General features: G+C 44.9%; 1 protein-coding gene across 1 annotated transcript in view; it reads right to left on the reverse strand.

Moving 5' to 3' along the window:
* The window catches only part of Nurf-38 (Inorganic pyrophosphatase Nurf-38), a 95,083-nt gene extending 80,066 nt beyond the window's left edge, over nt 1–15,017 (reverse strand). Inside the window, exons 1-4 of the mRNA XM_075695221.1 lie at nt 14,763–15,017; nt 14,244–14,415; nt 10,234–10,349; nt 6,558–6,677 (exon numbers count right to left, since the gene is read on the reverse strand). Coding sequence (XP_075551336.1) covers nt 6,558–6,677; nt 10,234–10,349; nt 14,244–14,415; nt 14,763–14,813 — 459 coding nt within the window. The 5' untranslated portion in view covers nt 14,814–15,017. The remainder of the gene's footprint in view (nt 1–6,557; nt 6,678–10,233; nt 10,350–14,243; nt 14,416–14,762) is intronic.
* Nucleotides 15,018–20,631: the final 5,614 nt, after the last annotated feature.

Raw genomic sequence — 20,631 nt, forward strand, 5'->3', positions numbered from 1 at the left:
CAAAGTCAAAGGTTGTATGCATCGCTAGCTATCGTAACACCGCATGCCTTAATAATGACGTGGAAAGACACGCGAGAAGCCAAAGCCTAGCCGGACAAAGCAGAGCAGCACACCCTCCTTTCCCAGCCAGCTTAAATGAGCAGGAAGGAGCCCCTAGCACACTTGAACACGTCAGCTCCAACATGCGACATGCGGGAGGCCAGTGCACATCAAGCCACCATCCTTCTTGGCTTACCCTCACATATTTTCCTTAGCACCCACAACAAATGGCACATGAGGCACAATTGGACTTCGTATGGCACCTAGGCTTCTTCTGGCACGTGTCGTCATGCGGCAATGGAGGAAAGTTAGACTCTCAATGCAAGCCCCAGCGAGGGTTTTGTACGCTGTACCTCACAATTGCTTTAAAGGGGGCTATCCTTAGTTCAAACACGTTTCCGGTGCCCATGAACCTCGAATTAACAAGATTCTGTAATGTTGTGCCTACTGATTTACCCGCAGCCATTAATTATAAAGGGCATTTTTCTTTCTTGTGTAGCAACGTGCCACCCAAAGTAACACTCGGGTAGCTGAAGTGCAATTGCTCAAGGTGACACTAAATTTGCACGCGCAACCCACGTATGAGACTTGTCCTATAGCATCGTCATATAATGTCATCTGAAACTGCACTCATGAGCAGCACCATCACTGCAGTTAGGCACTTAACGATGAAAGAGCATTTAATAAATCTCAGCCAGCACAAAAATATTTCTTCCAAGGCATCATACACGTGAGTTTTCATTAGTTCGAGAATGAAATTGCGTCTTACTCTGGCAATTGCAGCATAATTTTTTTCAGTGAGCACCCTCTCATTAATTATTTTGGTTAGAGAAAGTATTAGCATAGTTTCAGCCAATTTGAAGAGGTCGAGTATGTCAGTGCATTCACTGTTGTATGCACCGACAGAGAGAGGAGAGATGCTGGTCCGACTGAGCGCCATGCCAATTGTGGTGACCCAGTCCCGTCTTTGCTTTTGTCATATGCTGAAATCCTCCACTTCCAGTAAATGACAACTACTGTGATATGCACTGCCTCTTCTCATTGCCCTCACTTTGTGGAACAAACAGAGATAACATATTGACTCTAGAGGAAAAGCTGGGTGAAAAAAGTGGTAACCGCAGACATGTTCCTACTTCTCATCATTGCAATGCAAAAAATAATCAAAACAGGAGATGCAAAAACAAGCATTTACACATAGCACATACATATGGACAACATGTAAAGTTCATTCAATATATTTCTGAGAAATACCCAATGGTTATAAACAATAGCTAAATAACCGAGGCACATGAACTAGATGTCATTACCATACCGAGAGAGGTTCGGGATCGTGTTAATTGCACGCCTCGTCTGAATCACATATCGTTATCAGCGCCTGCCCAGAGTAGCAACATGGCGGTGCCCTTGTGGTTTCCGATTTCAATGCATACGCGCTATAGGGAGCTTTGCCTCTGGAGCTGGTTATACAGTGAACTCTCGTTAAGATGAATTTGATTAAGCCAAATTCTCGCATATAACGAACATGGGAACATTTGTTTGGTTTTCTATAGACTCAATGCAAATCAAATCCGCTTAAGACGAACTGCCTCAGACATGCTCTTTGGTTAAAACGAACATTCGGAGTGACCGAATGCACCCGGGGCTGCACCCAGGGGTCGTCCACGGACGATGTGCAAAGTACGATGTGCAAAGTCCGTGGACAGAGGTGAAAACAAGAGAAAACAAAAAGCGACAGTGACGTTTCACTTCGTGAATCCAGGTGACGCGAAAGCGCATTGGTGCTACCATATTTACAAGATTGTAAGTCGACCCCCCCATATCGCGTGACAGGAAAAAAAAAAAAAAAAGAGGGAGCATACCCGAGGGCACATTCGATAACAAAAATTTATTAGTAGCTGAAATTGTCATTGGACTATTCGTCTTCACTAGTGCTGCCATCGTCATCGTTGCTGCGGTCCCACAGCGCGCCTTGGTCCAGCGAAATTTCACATTTGGCAAACGACCGCACCACGACATCTTGTGGAACAGCAGCCGATGCTGAATGCACCCAACCACACGCAGCCGTCAGGGAGGCTCTTTTGACAGGTCCGGTTAGCGTAATTTCGCGGTATTCTGCCGCCAGCCACTCGTACTCACGGCGGACCAGGGCCTTAAAATGCGAAGGTCCGGGCTTGTTTCATGACTATGTCGCACTTCACTGGCAGGGACTGATCAGGCATTTCAGCGACGTACGCCGCAAGCTTAGCCTACAGCTCTGGGAAGCGACCACACTTCGGCACGTGGGATACTTCTCACTTGCCGTCACAGGTGAAAATTTCGCTTCGCTGCAGTCGCCACTCTTGCTCCACCCGTTCGGAAACATATAAATTGTGACCCGCTGCGCAGTGATTTGTTTCTTCGGCGTAAAGGATCGCAGCCCTCTTGAACACGGCTATGAACGAGTGCCGAACGATTAGTGGGCCTGGAGCACTCATGACGACTGGGGAAGCATAGAAGTAGCACGTAACCGGCAGTAAAGTGGAATGCGTCAAACCAATGTATGCCCAATGCCAATAGCTTTCAACAGAGAAAGAGAAACCCACAAGCAGTGTCTGCTCTTCCATGAACTACCGATACTCCCTGTAAGCGCCGCCGTTCTGAGGGTACCGCCGCAAATAAGAACAGCGGCGCTTCCATCAACTATTGACCCCCCCCCCCCCATGAGTGTTGCGTTTACTGCAAAACTCTCAAAAATGTTGAAAAACCCTTCCGAAAAGCGAACCAAAGCACGAGATAGCGGAAAGATACGAGTAGGGCCATAGAGGAAACATAAAATTGTAACTACATTGTAGCTCCCATTGGTCTCGCTTTTTTGGCGGGGCCATGTTTTGGTTTAAGTCGACCCACCAACTTCAGACTTTCAAATTTTAAAAAAGTGGTCGACTTAAAATCGTGTAAATACGGTATATGCATACGAAGCTATTGGCCCTCAGTGTGCCTGGTCCTCAGTGTGCCAGATCCTATTCAATCAAGACGGGGCTCATGCGGCCGCGCCATACACAGCAGCCGCCAAAGTAGAATGTCCCCTTGTAAGCATTTGCTAAATTAACAAGCATGGTGTCAGTGCACACGGGCAAACATGAACACACCACACTCACTCGATGACCGCGGATGCTAGCTGTCAAAACGCTGGCGTGAGGAATCGCAGCAGCAGCAGCAAGCGAAGTGACCTTCGTGCTGTCTATCACTTCAACGCAAGCTGAGTGGCGAGAACACAGCACAGGCATAGCTAGAAGCCATCGGCCCACCTAGACTGTGCCCCCAAAGCAGATCGCATTCAAAATAAAGCCCACGCAATCGAATTACACTCCCCCCCCTCCGATGCCATGCATGCGATGGAAGATGGTTTGCTTCCCCCCTCCCCCTCCCCTCCGGGGGTTTACCGTTTCCTCCTTCGCACACGCGAGACTGAGCCACCATCATTCACTCACCGTTGCATGCTTTCACTCGCACACAAAGCGTACGGTACACGAGGACGAGGTTATCCCGAGACAAACCCAGTATGTTCGTATCGCAAACGAAACCTGTAGCAACTGCCAGAGGAAGTCAACCCAACGCGCCTCTGCCTACCTTCTTCCTCCGCAATGCTTTGCCTCGTTTCTCCTTCCCCACTTCGCTCAACGTCAGCTAGACTTTCCTCTAGGTTATGTTGCTTTGCCGCGTGCTCCTTCGCACTTGCGCTAGCTCGAAGCCTGCACTAATGACCTGCGAACAGCAGATGCCTGCTTTAGCCTCCTACAAGGTGTCTACCAAGTTGGCATTGCCAAATTTCCTGAGTTTTCCAGGTTTTCCCTGAGTGCCTTTTCAAAATTCCTTGAGTGACACAGAACTTTGTTTTATATCAAGACGGGCTGACACAGTGTCGCCCGATGCTGTCACTCTCTAGTAAGCATGTTGAGGATAAAAAAAACAATGTAATCCAGTTTGAATAGTAAGGAGTAGTGTTTATGTTATTAAAAAAAAACAGAAGGGAGGGGTTAGTAAAATACACAATGAATCAAATATCTTCCAAGAAAAATGGTAAAGCCCATTGCAAATCGAGCCGAACATGTTCAAATACGAATAGAAAGAGATGGATACCGAGGATACAGAAGCAAATATTTTCGAATATGAGCTATTTCTATCAAATGATAGCAAGCTCACTGGTAAGAGGCCTAAACTTTGTCATAAGCAAGATTCTCTCTCTGCAGCTGGAAAGTCAACCTCAACTGTCCCGAAATACTCTCAGCCCACACACAACACCTCAGTGTTGCATTTCACTGCTTTAAAGAGCTTATTTTGGTTTGGATGAGGTACAGCTGCATCTAGGCGTTCGCCAATACTTTGCTTTTTGAGCTCAAGCTCCTTCAAAGAAGCGGTGGCACACTTCTTTTACCGTTCAATCCTCAATGCGTTGGTCCTTTGTGTTCTCGCCCTCCTTCCGCTGCACGTTTGCCCCACGGACCTTTTGAAGCATCCTCATGGTCAGTTGTACAGTCAAAGTCCGATTTTTCCGACTCCCTAGGGGTCGCGAAAACATCAGAAAAATCGGACAGTTTGAAAAAAATGAATGCATGTCTTACTGCCCTTAAAGGTTCAAATCGCCACAGGCACATCCCAAAAAGCTCTAAAGGCCTGCCAGTACACATATTAGGCATATCAGTGCTCCTTCTGGGACAGGAGATGGCAGGTGCATGCGTATATAATTAAGGAATACACACTGGGTCCCGTGACAATTGCCCCTTCCCCCACTTGTTAAACTTCACCGCAAAACTTTGCACATGCTTCACTGCGTAACATTGCTGTATTGTGGCGAAGCTTAATTTTGAGAACCGGCATAAATTAACGCATCGTGCTTTCCAAGCCTCAAAGTCATTTTCGAGTATAACAAAGGCTGAGCTGGCACCTAATAGTGGCAAATTGCTAATAGTAGCGAACATCGAAGTAGCTAGGCCTAGCGTTACCACCGGAAAGGCTACGGCTGCCAGCGGACCTGCGCGCAAGAGCGCCAGTTCGAGGCAGCGAGATAATCAAAATGGCGGCGGTGGTGGCTTTGATTAAAGCCGTTTCGGACTTGCGATCATGGCAAGAAGTTGCGAAAATCGGACGGCGAAGGGTTCTTGTCCAAAATTTTATACGTGCTTATGCACTGACCCTAAGGGGCGCGTGGTGGTGCCGCGAAGCCATCCGAATTATCGGGTATGTCCCAAAAATCGGGTGTCTGGAAAATCAGTCATTGACTGTACACTGGCAAGTCTTCCAGCCGATGACATGGCGTCAAAGACGATTCGTTATGATTGCTCTGTCACTCGAGCCAGCATTAGTGCGAGTTTCGTTCCCTTTCAATAAAATTACAGCTAATTTTCCCTAACAGAAGCATAAGTTCCCCATGTTATCCCTGAGTACTTCCAGAATATTCAATATCCCTGAGAATTCTCGGTTTTCCTGGCTGGCAGACACCGTGTTCCTAGTGAACTTTTTCCTGCACCACGAAGGCACAGAAGGATTTTTAAGGTCATTAGGTAAGATGACATCATTTGTGGCTGCTCGCTAATTTGTACAGAAGCGCCAAACATCCATCACAAACTCGATGAAACCAAGCAAGAGTACCACTTGAAAACAGTTTTCTATTAAGTTCAGCTAAATAAATGCTTTTAATATAATTTTCTCCGTTTTAAGTCTACTTCGTTCACTGTTTAGAAGTAAGATATTTGGATGCACCTGGCCATGTTGCCAATTATTCTGATAAGACGAACAAACATTCATGGTCTCTTTGAGTTGTATTAACCCAATGGGAACAAATGACCACAGGACGTATGTAATCATGCAAGATGTAGAAACACCTTTTTATGAATGCAAGTAAAGGCAAAAGTAGATGCTGCCAATGTCCACTAGGTAAACTTAGTTGGAAGTTGGCACTCATGGTGTACATTTCATGTGTCTTCATGACATCGTCTTTTTTTGCACCATAGCATTTAGATTAACTACGTACCAGCTTGCCCAAGAATCAGTGCTATTCTACTAGGTGAACTGTTTGTTTCCATAAGAATGAAAGCAGATGCCATGAGTGCCTGATAATTGCAGAAATAGCCAGACATGAAAAAGTTGCAACTTCTGTTTGTCAATTTGCTATTTCGGCATTTAACACTATAGTTATCAGGAGAGAAATAATGAATGTATACATTAGGTTTCTATGTACATATATTCAACATCCGCAGTAGGAAACAGTGGAAAATTGTGGTATCACAAAGGTGTAAGGTAAGGTGTTAAGGTAACCTGAACATTAAATAAAATCGGTGTCAGCATCAAAGATTGCACATTATGTTTGGGAGAGGAGCGGCTCCATCCATGTCATGCAGAGCACAGAAATATGGGGCACGAGTTAGTGTGACTGTGTGCTCTACACACCACACTTGTTTGTTCAAAATCTGATTCAAGGCCCCTTCAAGAAGACGCTGTGAAACTTCCATAATCAACCAGTTAACTGTACTTCACAGCACCTGCGGGATGGCACCATAGTTCCAAATGTAACCGTGGTGGGGGAAGCAGTTGTGAACATAGCGTAGCTTCCCTTTCTTGACATCTTGCTTGATGGGGTTCAGGGGCTCCTTAGTGGCTATCTGAAAAAAACAAAACAATATTAAACCAAATCATACAGGGCCTGTTAGGGCTGTTACGCAACCAACCCCAAGCTGCTGTCAGTTGCTGAAGGCTGCTTAGAGACGGAGGCCCCCCCCCCCCCCCCCCCCCCCCCCCCCCATGAGCAGAATATACCAAAATAAACAGCATCACAATACCCTCCACACTTGGAGAACAGTATAGATACAGGTTACTTGGATGACATACAACAGAGCTTCCAATAATGCTACGTGGTTAAATATAAACCCATGTGCCACACAAAAGTGCAGTTACATAATAGCAAAATTAAGCCAGCAGAATAGTATCTGGATAGTTCTAAATTAAAGCAAGCATATTTTGGTTTATATAGCATGAAATCTAATAATGAGCGTACATCTACACAAAGCACATTCAGGCTTATAGACAGTTCCAATTTTGGTTACAGTGCAGTTACTGGGATGCTAACTGGAAAATTTTTCACACTGCTGTACTTGGAACAATTCCCGCGGTACAGCAACACAACATAAAAAATCTATAGCTATCAATTCTCTTGCTGTACTCAAAATGGTCCTCAACTTTGCACTTCAGTGGCATATATACAGTACAATCACAGTAAATGGAAATTGCTTAAACACAATTGCCGCTTTAACAAAACAACAGCCTCATGATTGGTTGGTTTTGCGTTAATCTAATGCAAAAAGTAAAAGAAAAAAAAAAGAAAGCTTGATAAATGGAAACCACATTTTTTAAAACTCCGAACCAAAAGTATATTACGAAAAATAAAACTGAGCGGCCAATCACAGTGGCACTGCGACAGGCATTGCTGTTAGTCCCTTTATTTTTTTTAGTTTTCTTTCCAAGATGAAAGTTATCGATGACTTCAAGAGTGGTTGTTTCACTAAAACAGCAATTTTTTTCGCTAAATGAAGTTTCTTCTTATTATTATAGTTTGTGCTGCTAGCTCTAGTCAGCGGCTGTGTGCAAGTAGAAATTTTGTAAAAAGACGCCTTCTAATCAGATATGCCACACTTATTATTTACTGTTGACAATAAAGCATCTGCCCCTTTGGAAAGAACATTTTGTACATGCTTGAGCTAAATCTCTCAGTAAATGAAACTCTTAATAAACAGAACTTATTTCCCCAGTCCCTTGAGGCTCCAGTAAACAAGAGCCTACTAGAATGATAGTGAAAGATTCCAAATTGGCAGGGTGGGGTATTACGCAAAGGTTTGTTTTCTTTGATTCCATTCATTTATTCCCTGTTACGGAAAGTGCCCGATACTGGAGATAGCGAAGACCTGGCATCATATGCCAGTCAAGGACGAAGAGTAAAAAGAATAGAAAATGAAAAGAATCCTTACATAATACTACCCCCTGCACATGGCTAATTTGCATATCACTTATCAATCTGGTAGGCCTGTTGCTGATTCCAAATGTTGCCAACACTTTGTTTAAGTAATGAGCAATGCAATATTGTTCAGCACTCAGAAGCAGCACTTCAAGAAGAACTTGCAGCACCATCTGTACTGTATGCATTTGCTAAACTGTCGCTCATAGCTAGATCCATGTGCACAGCAGTCTTTTCTCCAGACCCCAGAGAAAGAGGATGTATTGTCACGAAGGAAACAATCGCAAATCTTGATGTGGTCACCACTTTGTCAGATACAATTACTGGTTTTATGTTATAGCCTCATTTGAAATGGGTAAATGTACTCAAGTTAACCTCAGGAAAGCATGACACTTACAAAAAAACCTGGATAATTTGACAAATGATCAGAGAGTAGACATTAGGATAATGTAGTGGAATGCATGAAGCTTTCTACTCAGTCTGTGCTCTACCAGATGAAATAAAAGCCTTGGTAAAGAAGGTAAAGCTTGCAAGTCCCCACAACAGTGTCGAAATTTGTGAATGCCATGTGTCTGCAACCATCATATGCCCCTCTGCTTAAGGTATTGGTGAAAGAAAACAAGTCCTCAGCATGACATGTCGAGGGACAACAGACTCATTGCATCCGATAACTTTGCAAGCATTGCATCTGAAAACTTCAGCAATACAATAGGATGTTAGTACTAGTATATAATTCCTGCAGGAGATTTGCAAGACGTGTTTACTAATTGAGTATTTTTCGTGTAAGAATACTTAAATACAAGCACCCAGCTTCCCAACATACTTTCCTTGTGGTTGCTGTTACCTGCAAGATACAAATGAATGGAAATGTTTGCTACAACTGAAGAGAAAAATACTATGACAACTCTTATGCACCAATTGTTGCTGTACCTTTGCTTATACTATCAGAGCGTGCAGCAATGACATAAGGCTCCTGTGGTAGCATTCACAATGAGCACGTTTAGCCCCTTAGCTGTTTTGATGGAGCGTTGCTCATCACCCTTTCACGTCCCCAAAGCATTTAGGACGAGTGCAGCTTATCCTTGCGGCATATGTTCACCCCTTGAGCATTTTCAATGAGAGATGCTCATTTCGAGTTTAATTAGTTTTTTGGATGGCAGATGGCAGTATGTCATCGGCAATTCCTTTTTTTCCACAGCCGGGGTGCTTTTTTGTGTGGCAACAGGTGCTTTCAAAATGGCATCCAGTGGAGGCGTTTCATGTATTTCCAACCCATCTTTCAGAAAAAAGGGCATTTATTTGTCGTCATTTTCTGCAGCCAATAATGGCTCAGACATCGAGGTGTAAATTGTTTCAGAAAGAAAAGGCAAGCGTGATGACAACCGAGGTGAGCAGCTCCTCAGATGAAGACAACGATGAGCAAAGCTCGATGCACGATATCAGAAATGTGCATTTGTGGACTGAAATTGTTGTGAACAGCGTTCCACCGAAGCCTTTACTGTTTCCTTTTTTTTCTGTGCCCCGTAAGAAGTTTGCTGTAAGCTAACCAGCTAAATTGTTTTAGCATACCGAGTGTTTTCTAGAGAATGAGTTGGTTTTGATGATAGTCGATAAAATCCATCAGAAAGCCACTCTGCATAATCCCTTGTTTCGAGCTGTACGACATGCTGCCAAAGCTCTTTTCTAGTCAAATGCACTGTTAGCATGCACAGCTGATGTGACGAAGATTGAAAATGACTGTATATTTTCCCTCCATAATTTTTGATAATTCCTAGCATGTAGTTGGTGTTTATATACTAAAGCGTACAACAAACTGCAGTGGGCTACTTTTATTTACTCTAGGTCAGTTACTTTTTTTCAGCCTTAAAGACCAGCTTTTCAGCGCTAGACTCCCAATCAGCAACTTAAAAAAAAAAAAGCATTCTTGGTTAGAAATGCCTTGACATAATAAAACAGCTAAGGGGTTAACTTGTCAGTAATTTCATATGAACAAGCAATGAAGAGCATCAACATGTCACCTACACAAATTTTTCACGTGGTATGCTACAACTGAAACAGAGTACAGAAATTTGCACAATGGAGGCCACACCAAACTTGAGCAACTTCTGGCCCTTAATTTCTGTCCCACCCATTGGCAACAAGAAACTACTACAAGCAAGACAAATTATGAAAGAACCAAATCAAACAGACCCCAAAGGTAAAGCACGCACCTCCATTTTCGCATTTGTCCAGCGGGGCACTTCCACAACCATGTTGTAAATGTGGTTGGCCTCATCCGCAAACATGGGGATATCATGGAAAGGGGAGATGTATTGGTCTCCCTTGCCTATGGAGAAGTGATAACAGCAGCTTTTTAATATGCTGTTATGCAAGCATCAGCCGTTACTGTGGCAAAAGTGCAATTCAAAACAGCCCTGATAACAATAATAATGAGAATTTTCACTTGCAGAAACAGTAAGAAATACTGCAAAAATGCCATCAACAGCCTTCCCTGTACAAGATATGCTTGAGCTGCAGTATCCTTAAACTCCAGTGAAGGAGTTACCAAATTTCCAAATACGCAAGTAGTCATTTGCTGTACTTAATGTTTCCCAGGCAAAATGCACAAAGATGCAGGAATGGTAGACATTTAACTGTGGCATTGACTTTTCATTGACATCACCACCTCAAGTCACACTGAGATACCCCCCCCCCCCCGCACACACTCACATTGTGAAACTATAGCAAATATTTAGACATATCCTCTATCTTACAATCCCGACAGACGTGCCTAAAGTGCAGATGGGGGGCTAAAAAGTAATGCCCACAACTAAAACATCTTCAGAGTTTAGTCTGCATGAAGCATGACAGAAACTGGTCAATGAACTACTAAACATAGAAAAATACTGTGTCAGGCCAGTTATGATTAGGCAAATCAACTTTAAGTAAAGCTACCTAAAGCTACACATGAACAAAGACACAAAAATGATGGGGATGAGTACAGACTTTCAGCTTTATTGAAGAAAGCACATCAATACACAAATCATCATAGAAAAACACGAATTTTTGTTTTACTTCAAATTGCAGCTGCATATTCTAACCAGAAAATGCATAAACACATAGTGAAAAAAAATGGTGCCTACTGGAGAAAAAAATTAAAATGTATGCCCTATATCAATAATGGAGCAACATCGATAATGTGTGCAAAATTGGTCAGGTGTCAATGGTCAGGTATGCATTGTATTTTACTCTTTCATAACTTTTTTTTTCATATTGGTTTATGCCTTTTCTGGTTAGAACACACAGTCATGGGTTTGAAGTAAGTAAGATAAATGCATTTTTCTGCGATAACTGTGTCCTTTATTCCTTCAGGTGCCAATGAATTCTGTCCAGTGAAATTGTTTCATCACATTTCTTGTACCTTCGTAATCATGCGAACTGCACAGCTGCAGAGCAAATGTGGAATTTTCAATTCTTCAGTGAGTTTTCTCAGGTTTACAGAATGTGTACTCCATGCTAATGCTTTTGACAGGGAAGTCAGATATTAGAATCTCAACTAATTCTAATATATTTGGAAAGCACCTATCTAGACACTTGAAATATGAGCCCGATATAAAAAATTGTGAAAACAATGAAAGAACCCACAACATGAAGACAAACTGACACTGTGCGGGCAAACATCTAGTCATCTACCTTCCAGTTCACTCTACTAAAACACTTTACACTTATCATTCAACCTTGCAGCACAGGCCTAATAAAGAGTGCTTCAAGAAGTTTGAGACATAATTAAAATATTACAATTTTATTCAGTGCTTTTGATGCAATACCTTCGTGTGCACAATTGTGCACACAGCACATGAAGGGGATATGTTTGGTGCGATTTCTAACAATTAAATTGGAAGGCAGTGCTTGTCCCCCATCGCTTCTGTCTCACTCTGTCCATGTAACTTTATTATTGCCAACAGTGTAGTGCAAATGCAATTAAATGTGATTCTATTTACACACACAAATTGAGCATTATTTATATTTTGGTACAGAGAAAACCAGCCAAGGTGCAATCATAGCAGATAATTTCCAATTCTGTATCAAGTAAAAGGAACAAAAATGCTGTGACCACTAGTTAGGAAGCCTTTTCACTTTTCACTAATTATTCAATATGGGGTATGTGCAAATTATTTATTTATCAATACTGCAATCCCCATTGGGGATTTTAGCAGGGTGGGAAACAATACATATGTAAAGAATACTATAGCATAGGCAACGAAAACAATACAAATCAGGTTAACAGAGCTTGAACATAGCAGTGGCACAGCAAGATAAATTGTTACTCAATACTTGAAACAAACGCCGAAAGTGATGATTTTAAAACTTGGTCATTGGTTAGATGATTCCATTCATCTAACAGGCAATGGCGGGCAGTAAGTAATATTCAAAGATAAAGTCAACTTTAGTCCCCCAAATACATCTTCAGTACACCAAATGTGCCAGAGATATGTTCCTCTCTAAAGATGATGCTTACTTCTATGTAGTGCTTCAGAGTTCTTGTTCAACAACAGTTGCTTTAAGGGTCGTGTCCTCTGTCTGGCATGAGCATACAAAATTTTCTACAGGAATGTGAACAATAGTTTCTGCACTGTGATGCTTCCTTTATAAACTTGCTGCACAGATTTACTGTTTTACTCCATATTTCATCTGTGCTCTTTGATTATACTTTATATGACCACAACCAGACACCGGATGCTGAATCAGAAGAGAGGATGCCAACTTCATTGCCTTTAATGGAGGGACAAAGGACATACAGATAAGACAGCACCTGTACATCGAGGAAATATGCAGCAGACAGCAGCTGTTTGTTCTGAGGGAACAGCAAAAGCCGACAGAACGTACAAACACAGCAAAACAGAAAAATGTTGGCTCAGTGAAATGAAGCTGAGCTGAGCTGTGTGATCTGCCAGCTGTATAAAACATAATGTACATTTTATGTTGGGCAGAAATCGGTGAACCTAAAAAAAAATATTAATGAAAAGTTTGTATTTTCTAACTGCAACATGGTACAACGAAATAAGCAGATGTACTCGAACTTTTTTTTACAGCTGTTTTTAAATTGATCAACACTCCCTGAAGATGAAAGTTACGGTTGTCGTGCTCGCATGACATTTGTATGTCAGGTGATGTATACACGCCAACGCAAGTTCCTGTGAATTATATCGCTACCCATAACCCAAAGGGGTTGCTATGCTACAGGTCCCGAAATACATCTTTCGACCCTGCACCATTGATTCAACACGGAACGGCGTTAGCCCACGAATAGAACTGAGTTATTTATTTTGGTTGTACGCTAAAGTTCGAATGTGCTATGTAGCATCTATGTAACATCGCGTATCGCGTCGTGCCTCTTTACGTCATGCCACTTTTACAAGACACAATGACTGTCCCGTTGGCTCGTACGAAACAACGCGCGTCAGATAACACGACATAACAGCAAGGTGAGATAAGGCGCTACACAATTCAGGTGCTTGCACAGCGTAGTGCGTCCCGGAACTCTATAGAGAATAATTAAAAGAAAGAAAACGCAATGCTAGAACAGGTCTATAAAACAAGAACACACCACAAAATGCGAAGGACGTGAGAACTAAACGAGCTAAGATATCAAGAACGCTACCAGGCAAACTAGCTGAAGACACAGCTTCTGGACACGGCAGACAAAAAATGCCATATTGCGATTTGTTTTAAACCAAATCGCGATATCGTTGCTAGCTGCTAACCCAGTTTACAATTCACGATGACTGTAAACGCCGCGTTGGTGTCGTCCGCTAGCTACTATTGGCAAGCGACCACGCGTATAATATATATATATATATATATATATATATATATATATATATATATATATATATATATATACACAGACAGGCAACCCTTTCAACCTTTTTTTAAAACCGTACAACTCTGGATCAGCCGCAAACATGCAGGACAAGAAACCAGGCCGAAGCAGCTCCACAAACACCTCCAGCATCTACAACCGCAGGAATCAAGCATTAGACATCACGAGCGTAGACGGACAGTGCCCACATGCATTCGTCAAACTTACGGAAATACATGCTGTAGTTCGCGGAGTTTGGACTTCCCCGTTCCACAGTGAAGTAATCGTCCATGGCCATGCCAGACGCTAGCGTTATCAAATCAGGCAAAATACCCACCAAGGATAAAACGATGTAACTGCATGCGACTAATAACTTACGAAAATACAGCCTGTAAGCCAAGGTGTTGGGAGAACCTCTCTCGACAGTTGAAAAAGCCATGGTTCGTGAAATGCACCCCAACCTGGTTGTGGCACCTCGCAGTAATCCGGTTGTAAAGACCGTTCCCACGTGTGAAAGCATTTCCAGCGCCGGCTCCCACAGCAGCGGCACCTGTCGGTCAAACACAAAAGGTGAATAGCGGACCAGTGTGGCCAGCATCGGCGGACGTTCTACATGCACGCGCGTACTTGGTTGCACTCGCGCTCGCTCTGTGATAATTTATCGCCAATTTGCCGGTTTGTCGGAAAATGGAAAATAATGCTCCCTGTTGCACCACACCACGCCTTACTAAAACCTCAAGTTTCGCTATCCGCGCTGAACCATTCATTGCTCAAAGGACCCAATATACATTTCTTGTTACTACACAGGAAGAAACATAAGACGCAGACAGCACTGAAACATCCCTGCGGCACGGCGTAGCGAATTGTTTTGGGTCAATGTAAAACGTGCATACGAACCTGCGATGCTAATAAAAGCACGGTTATTCCAATGAAGCCTGGCAATAGCATGTTTACGCGCACAACATGTTTGGTGTGAAGACCGCAGCAGTTCAGTCAACTTTGAGCGCCGGCGAAACGCACTCAACCAGATGAAAACGAATGCCTCTGACGCTTTCGCAAAACGCGCACATCAACATCATTACCAGTGGTTCTTGACAATGTAACCATACAGTTGGAAATATTCATTCCGTTCGCGATTCCGTTAAAGTCGCCATTGCAACGTGAGAGCAAATAGCAGCACCAGATGTCGCCACATGTACCACATTCCTCCATATTTCAGAGGAAGCTCAACTAGCTCAACTCTGATGCCGCCTATTGAAATGCACATAAAACGCAGAAATGTTTTTCTGTGATAACCGCCTGGACCAATTTGAATGAAGTCTGTTGCATTTGAGAGAGAGTTAAATTTTAGTGATAGTTGAAAGCGGAATTTCGATTTAGGGTTTAAATGTTTTAATGAATTTTTAAAAATTCGTAAGTTTGAAAAAAAATCGAGCTACAAATTCGTAGCTCTACACGAATAACAGCATGGAGGAAGGAAACTCAGGAGAGGCTAATGAAGCTAATGAACTAACGAATGAGAATGAGAATGAGCTAACGAGAAGCTAATGGTATCTTCGACTTGTCGCGTCTATCCCCCATCCCCCTGGCGTTCCCCGAGCTCAGATGTAGAGGACAAGCGCGCAAGCTGCACGCGCAACTCGCTCTCGGAGGAGGAAATGGCAGATGCGAAACCACGTGACTACTGCCAACGTTGATGTTCCGTGCGAGCGTTCGTCGAGACGCCAGCATGCAGTGGCATAGGTTGCCTAGGTTACGGTGGGCCGTCGCCAACAGCAGCGACGTGGCGCTGTGATGATGTTTCAATTAGAGTTACTGTATATGCTACCGTAGGTAAGCACATACAGTAACTCTAGTTTCAATCGCGACGACTGCTCCGACGACCGGGCTCGGAGCGCTTCAGAGCGCTCGAAGATTGAGGAGAGCACTCGGGATGAACCACCCGCATGCATGGCGTGCACCCTCTTTCAACCAGCCGAAGATAACGCCGCTCGCGAGAGCGCTCCATAGCGCTCAGAAATGACCAGTTGAAGATAGCATAAGTGAAGCCGGAATTGGCGTTGCTCATGGCGTTGCTCCGCTTATCTCTTGTTTACCTTTCTCGCGAAACCACGCCGCACTGCGCGCAACCGGGCTGCTCTACGTGCGCGCTCCGCAACAATACTAAACAATCGTGATTTCTCATTGCATTAGCGTTGCCGAAATCATGTTGAAAGAAGTTAATAATGAACTTCGCAAATTGGGCCGTGAGGTCGAATCGGCTGCTTTTACCGGCTTTTATGAAAATAAACATGCCATAATTATAAGGCCAGCCAACTGAACTGTTCTCATCAAACGGCCGCAGCCCAGTTCTTGCGTGTTTTTTTTTTTTTTTAAAGGTCACCTTTATCGCTGCCTTCTACTTCCTTTTCTCTGCTTGTGTTACCTGGGGCTCTCAGACGGTCTTGCGAGCTAGACGTCTGGCGATACGAAAAAAAAAATGTACGCATTCTCACTGCATTGCAAGAACGCACTTGAGACACGTACGACACACCGACCCATTTGCGATCCATTTGAAGTTTATGAACACAAACACATTCTCGCTTGAGGAATCGTCGTGCTTTATTGAACAAACTTCGGGTGGCCGCGCATCACTAAGACAGCGCGCCGGCGAGGAGGCGGAATGTCATTTCTGACTCCGCGTTTAGATTCATTGACTGCGGCTTGCTGTGCCTTCTTGCCAAATTAAGTGAAGCTTCATGGAACCAAAGTTTTGCGATAGCCGCCGCACGGTGCAGAACACAGTACGCGCGTAGAACCGGCCTACGTGCGACCATGGATCAGCCGTTTGATGTGTTCGCGGGCGTACATACGTTCTGTGGAGCCTTGCTCACTGCAGCGCATCCGCTAACCTTCACTTTCCTGCGCTTCTCGCGCACAGATAAGATACGCCGGCGGTAGGGAGGATTCGTTCCTTAAGCAAAAGCAGCCGCTTGTTTCCCGTCTTCCAGGATGAAGCGTCGGCTGGCCGGCGCACGGTGCTGAGGGCAGCAAAATGCACATATTCTGGGTAACGCTCTATCAGCACGTGTATTGAGGTACACCTGTGCAGGTGTGTATGAACCTCGAACGCGCTCTGCTTAAAAGGCTTCGTGCTGTCGCGAGTACTGCGAGGAACAAGCAACACTTAAGCAACATGTGTTTTAATATGCACAAAAGCAAGTTGTTAGCGAAAACAAACTATGCATTCATAACGTACGTTCTACGTGCAGCAAATGCACCATATGCTCCGTCAATAGCAGGAATCACTGACCTGCAAGACGTTCATTGTACAGATTCTGAAACGCATCGGTTTCAGTCTGCGATAACACGTTAGCATGATTCCACCGAAGAGGGCAAAATTTCCCGCGGATATTCCTTCGTCCGTTGCCATTGCCGTGGTGCGGTACATTGCGTACAGCGTTGCATGCGCGTTCATTTCACGAACTTTAGTTCCTACTGTCCCACCTGGCCACAGCACCATTCGGTAGAGCACGGTCCAGATAACGCAGCGCAACAAGACACGGAGACAAACGCAAGCCTGCCCGCACGGCGCCTTTGCCACCGTACGAAACCTATGGAGCAACACGTGTGAGCGCACAGAACCATAACAAAGCCGCCATCGTGGCCCGAAAGGCGTGGCCGCTACAGCAAAGAAATAAAAAAACAGCAAAAAATGAGAACCTACTACGTCATTTCCTCCACCCTTTTCTCCTAGCGCGGGGAGGGGGTAGGGCCTCTACTCAGTTTCCTTCCTTCATGAATAAAATTATCGTAGTTCTGTAAACTGGATCTGTAAGAGCATCCAAAGCGGATAAATTTGATATGTCAATTTATATCTTATATGTGAATTTCTTACATTGTTTACAACGGTTTTCCGAAAGTTCTACTCACATAATAGCGGTTTATTTGAGAGTCATGCATAATATATAAATTTTTTCCGCTTGAGATGTATTATTAGATGCACTTGAGAGAATTGTGTTATCGTTTCTGAGCTAGAGATTTCTAAACCTGGTAATTTAATTTTCTAAAAATTTGCAATTTTTGCCCATTTTTATTAAAAAATGGGCGACAAAAATGGAAAATTGGCAACAAGCAGTCAGTATACATCATCATCATCAGCCTATGTTATGCCCACTGCAGGACAAAGGATCTGCAATCCCTGCGATCTCCAATTACCCCTGTCCTGCGCCAACCGATTCCAACCAGTGTCCGCGAATTTCCTAATTTCATCGCTCCACCTAGTCTTCTGCCGTCCTCGACTGCGTTTCCCTGCTCTTGGTATCCATTCTGTAACCTTAATGGTCCAATGGTTATCTAACCTGCGCATTACATGACCTGCCCAGCTCCATTTCTTTCTCTTAATCTCCATTAGAATATCAGCTATACCCGTTTGCCCTCTGATCCAAAGCCCTCTCTTTCTGTCTCTCAACGTTATGCCTAGCATTCTTCGTTCCATCGCTCTTTGCACGGTCCTTAACTTGGTCTCAAGCTTCTTTGTCAGTCTCCAAGTCTGTGCCCCATATGCCATCACTGGTAAAATGCACTGATTGCGCACCTTCCTTTTCAATGATAACGGTATAGGCTTCCAGTCAGAAGCTGACAATGTCTGCTGTATGCGATCCAACCACTTTTTATTCTTCTATGAATTTCCTTCTCATGATCAGGGTTCCCTTTGATTATTTGACCTAGGTAAACGTACTCCTTCACCGACTCTAGAGGCTGACTGGCGATACTGAACTTGGGGACCACCTTCCAGTGGCGTAGCTAGGTCGTCTGGCACCCGGGGCCCATAGGTCTTCTGTCACCCCCCCCCTCACCCACCCCCGGGTGTAGCCGGCGGAAAGAGGGGTGTCTTCAGACGTAAATGACACCCCCCCCCCAACTGGCCCCTAGCACCCGGGGCCCACGGCACCCCCCCCCCCCCCTGTTGCTACGCCACTGCCACCTTCACATCTTCGTCGATGGATCCGTGATACCGGAGACGGGCTCATCCACAGCAGCCTGTGTTGCAGCGGCCCTACAAAAGAGCAAGCTGTGCCGTCTCCCGGGACATGCAAGCGCTACCGCAGCAGATCTAGCAGGACTCCACCTTGCTGTGGACCTACCTGCAGAGGAGCTACCAGCGACCCCGGCAGCCATCTTCTGCGACTCCAAGGCGGCGCTGCTCTGCCTGCAGAAACCTGACAGGGCTAGCCTTGGGGTTGCGCTGCTCTCTTCAAGGCTGACGGCCCTTCAGGACGCAGGATGCTCACTATCCCTGCATTGGCTACCGCCACACGCGGGGATCCCTGGCAATAAAGAGGCGGACACTCTTGCAAAAAGTGCCAACCGCTCAAGCGTCCCCCTCAGCCCTGCTGTAACGGCCGCAGACTTCTCGAGACACAGGCTGCGCCGGCACATCATCGCCTGCCACCTGGTATCCCAGGGCTGGCCTCCACGGCCTCTTCCACAGCACGTCCTCCTACGAAGGGATGCCTCGTTGCTGCTCCGACTGCGAATTGGCTGCTACTGGACGGCAGCCCGCCGGCACCGCCTTGGGAAAGCCACCTCGCCAGCCTGTGCCTCTTCTGGTGAACCAGAGGCTCTGGAGCACCTCCTGCTGGCCTGCCTTGCTCACCTGCAGCACCGCGGCCGACTTCTGCAAGAGTTCCACCGCCTGGGGCTCCCATGTTCACGACTGGAAGATATCCTCTTCCCCTGTCGTAATCAGCTACCAGCCTTCCTAAGTGTCGTCGAGTACCTCGACTCGTCGGGGCTCTCGGCGAGACTATAGGAAATTTCTGCAAAGACGGATGACCGTCAGGCCATCCCACCACCTCGGGCTGCCTGATGCGCCACTACTTCACTTCTACTGGGCCACCTCCAGCCTACTCCTCCGGTCGAACCCACTGGGCCCTCCCGGCCGGACTGCTCTGATGCTGCTGGGACGACCCTCTACCTTTCTTCCTCCTACCCTCTCTTTCTTTTAATCCCATCTCCCCCACCCTGCTGGCGCTGAGCCGTGCTCCCGCATGGGTTGCAGAAGATAGAGCCAGCCTTTCCTCCTTTCCCGCAAGAACCACTTCTCTCTCTCTTCTCCATATTAATCTTCAACCCCACTCTTACACTCTCCCTACTAAGGTCCTCAATCATTTGATGTAACTCGTCTCCAATGTTGCTGAACAGAACAATGACATTTGCAAACCGAAGGTTGCTGAGATATTCGCCGTCGATCCTTACTCCTAAGCCTACCCAGTTTAATAGCTTGAAAACTTCCAAACACGCAATCATTAGCATGGAGAGATTGTGTCTCTCTGTCTGACCCCTTTCTTTATAGGTATCTTCCTACTTGTGTAGAATTAAGGTAGCTGTGGAATCTCTGTAGATATTTTCCAAGGTATTTACGTAAGCGGTCTGTACTCCTTGTTTGCGTAATGCCTCTATGACGAAGGGTTGAAATCCGGGCCAGTTCGTACATACTTGAAGGAAAAAACCAGTCAAAGAACACAAAGGACAAGAGAAGATGGAAGGGCCAGTCGTTGTGGTGTGAACTTCTCCTCTTGTCCTTTGTGTTTTTTTACTGGTTTTTTCCCTTCAAGCCTCTATGACTGCTGGTATCTCTACTGAATCAAATGCCTTTTCGTAATCTATGAAAGCCATATAGAGAGGCTTATTGTGCTCTGCGGATTTCTCGATTACCTGATTAACGACATGGATGTGATCCATTGTAAAGAATCCCTTCCTGAAGCCAGCCTGTTCCTTTGAT

The sequence above is a fragment of the Dermacentor variabilis genome, chromosome 1 (genome assembly GCF_050947875.1).
Source record: "Dermacentor variabilis isolate Ectoservices chromosome 1, ASM5094787v1, whole genome shotgun sequence".
Lineage (NCBI taxonomy): Eukaryota > Metazoa > Arthropoda > Arachnida > Ixodida > Ixodidae > Dermacentor > Dermacentor variabilis.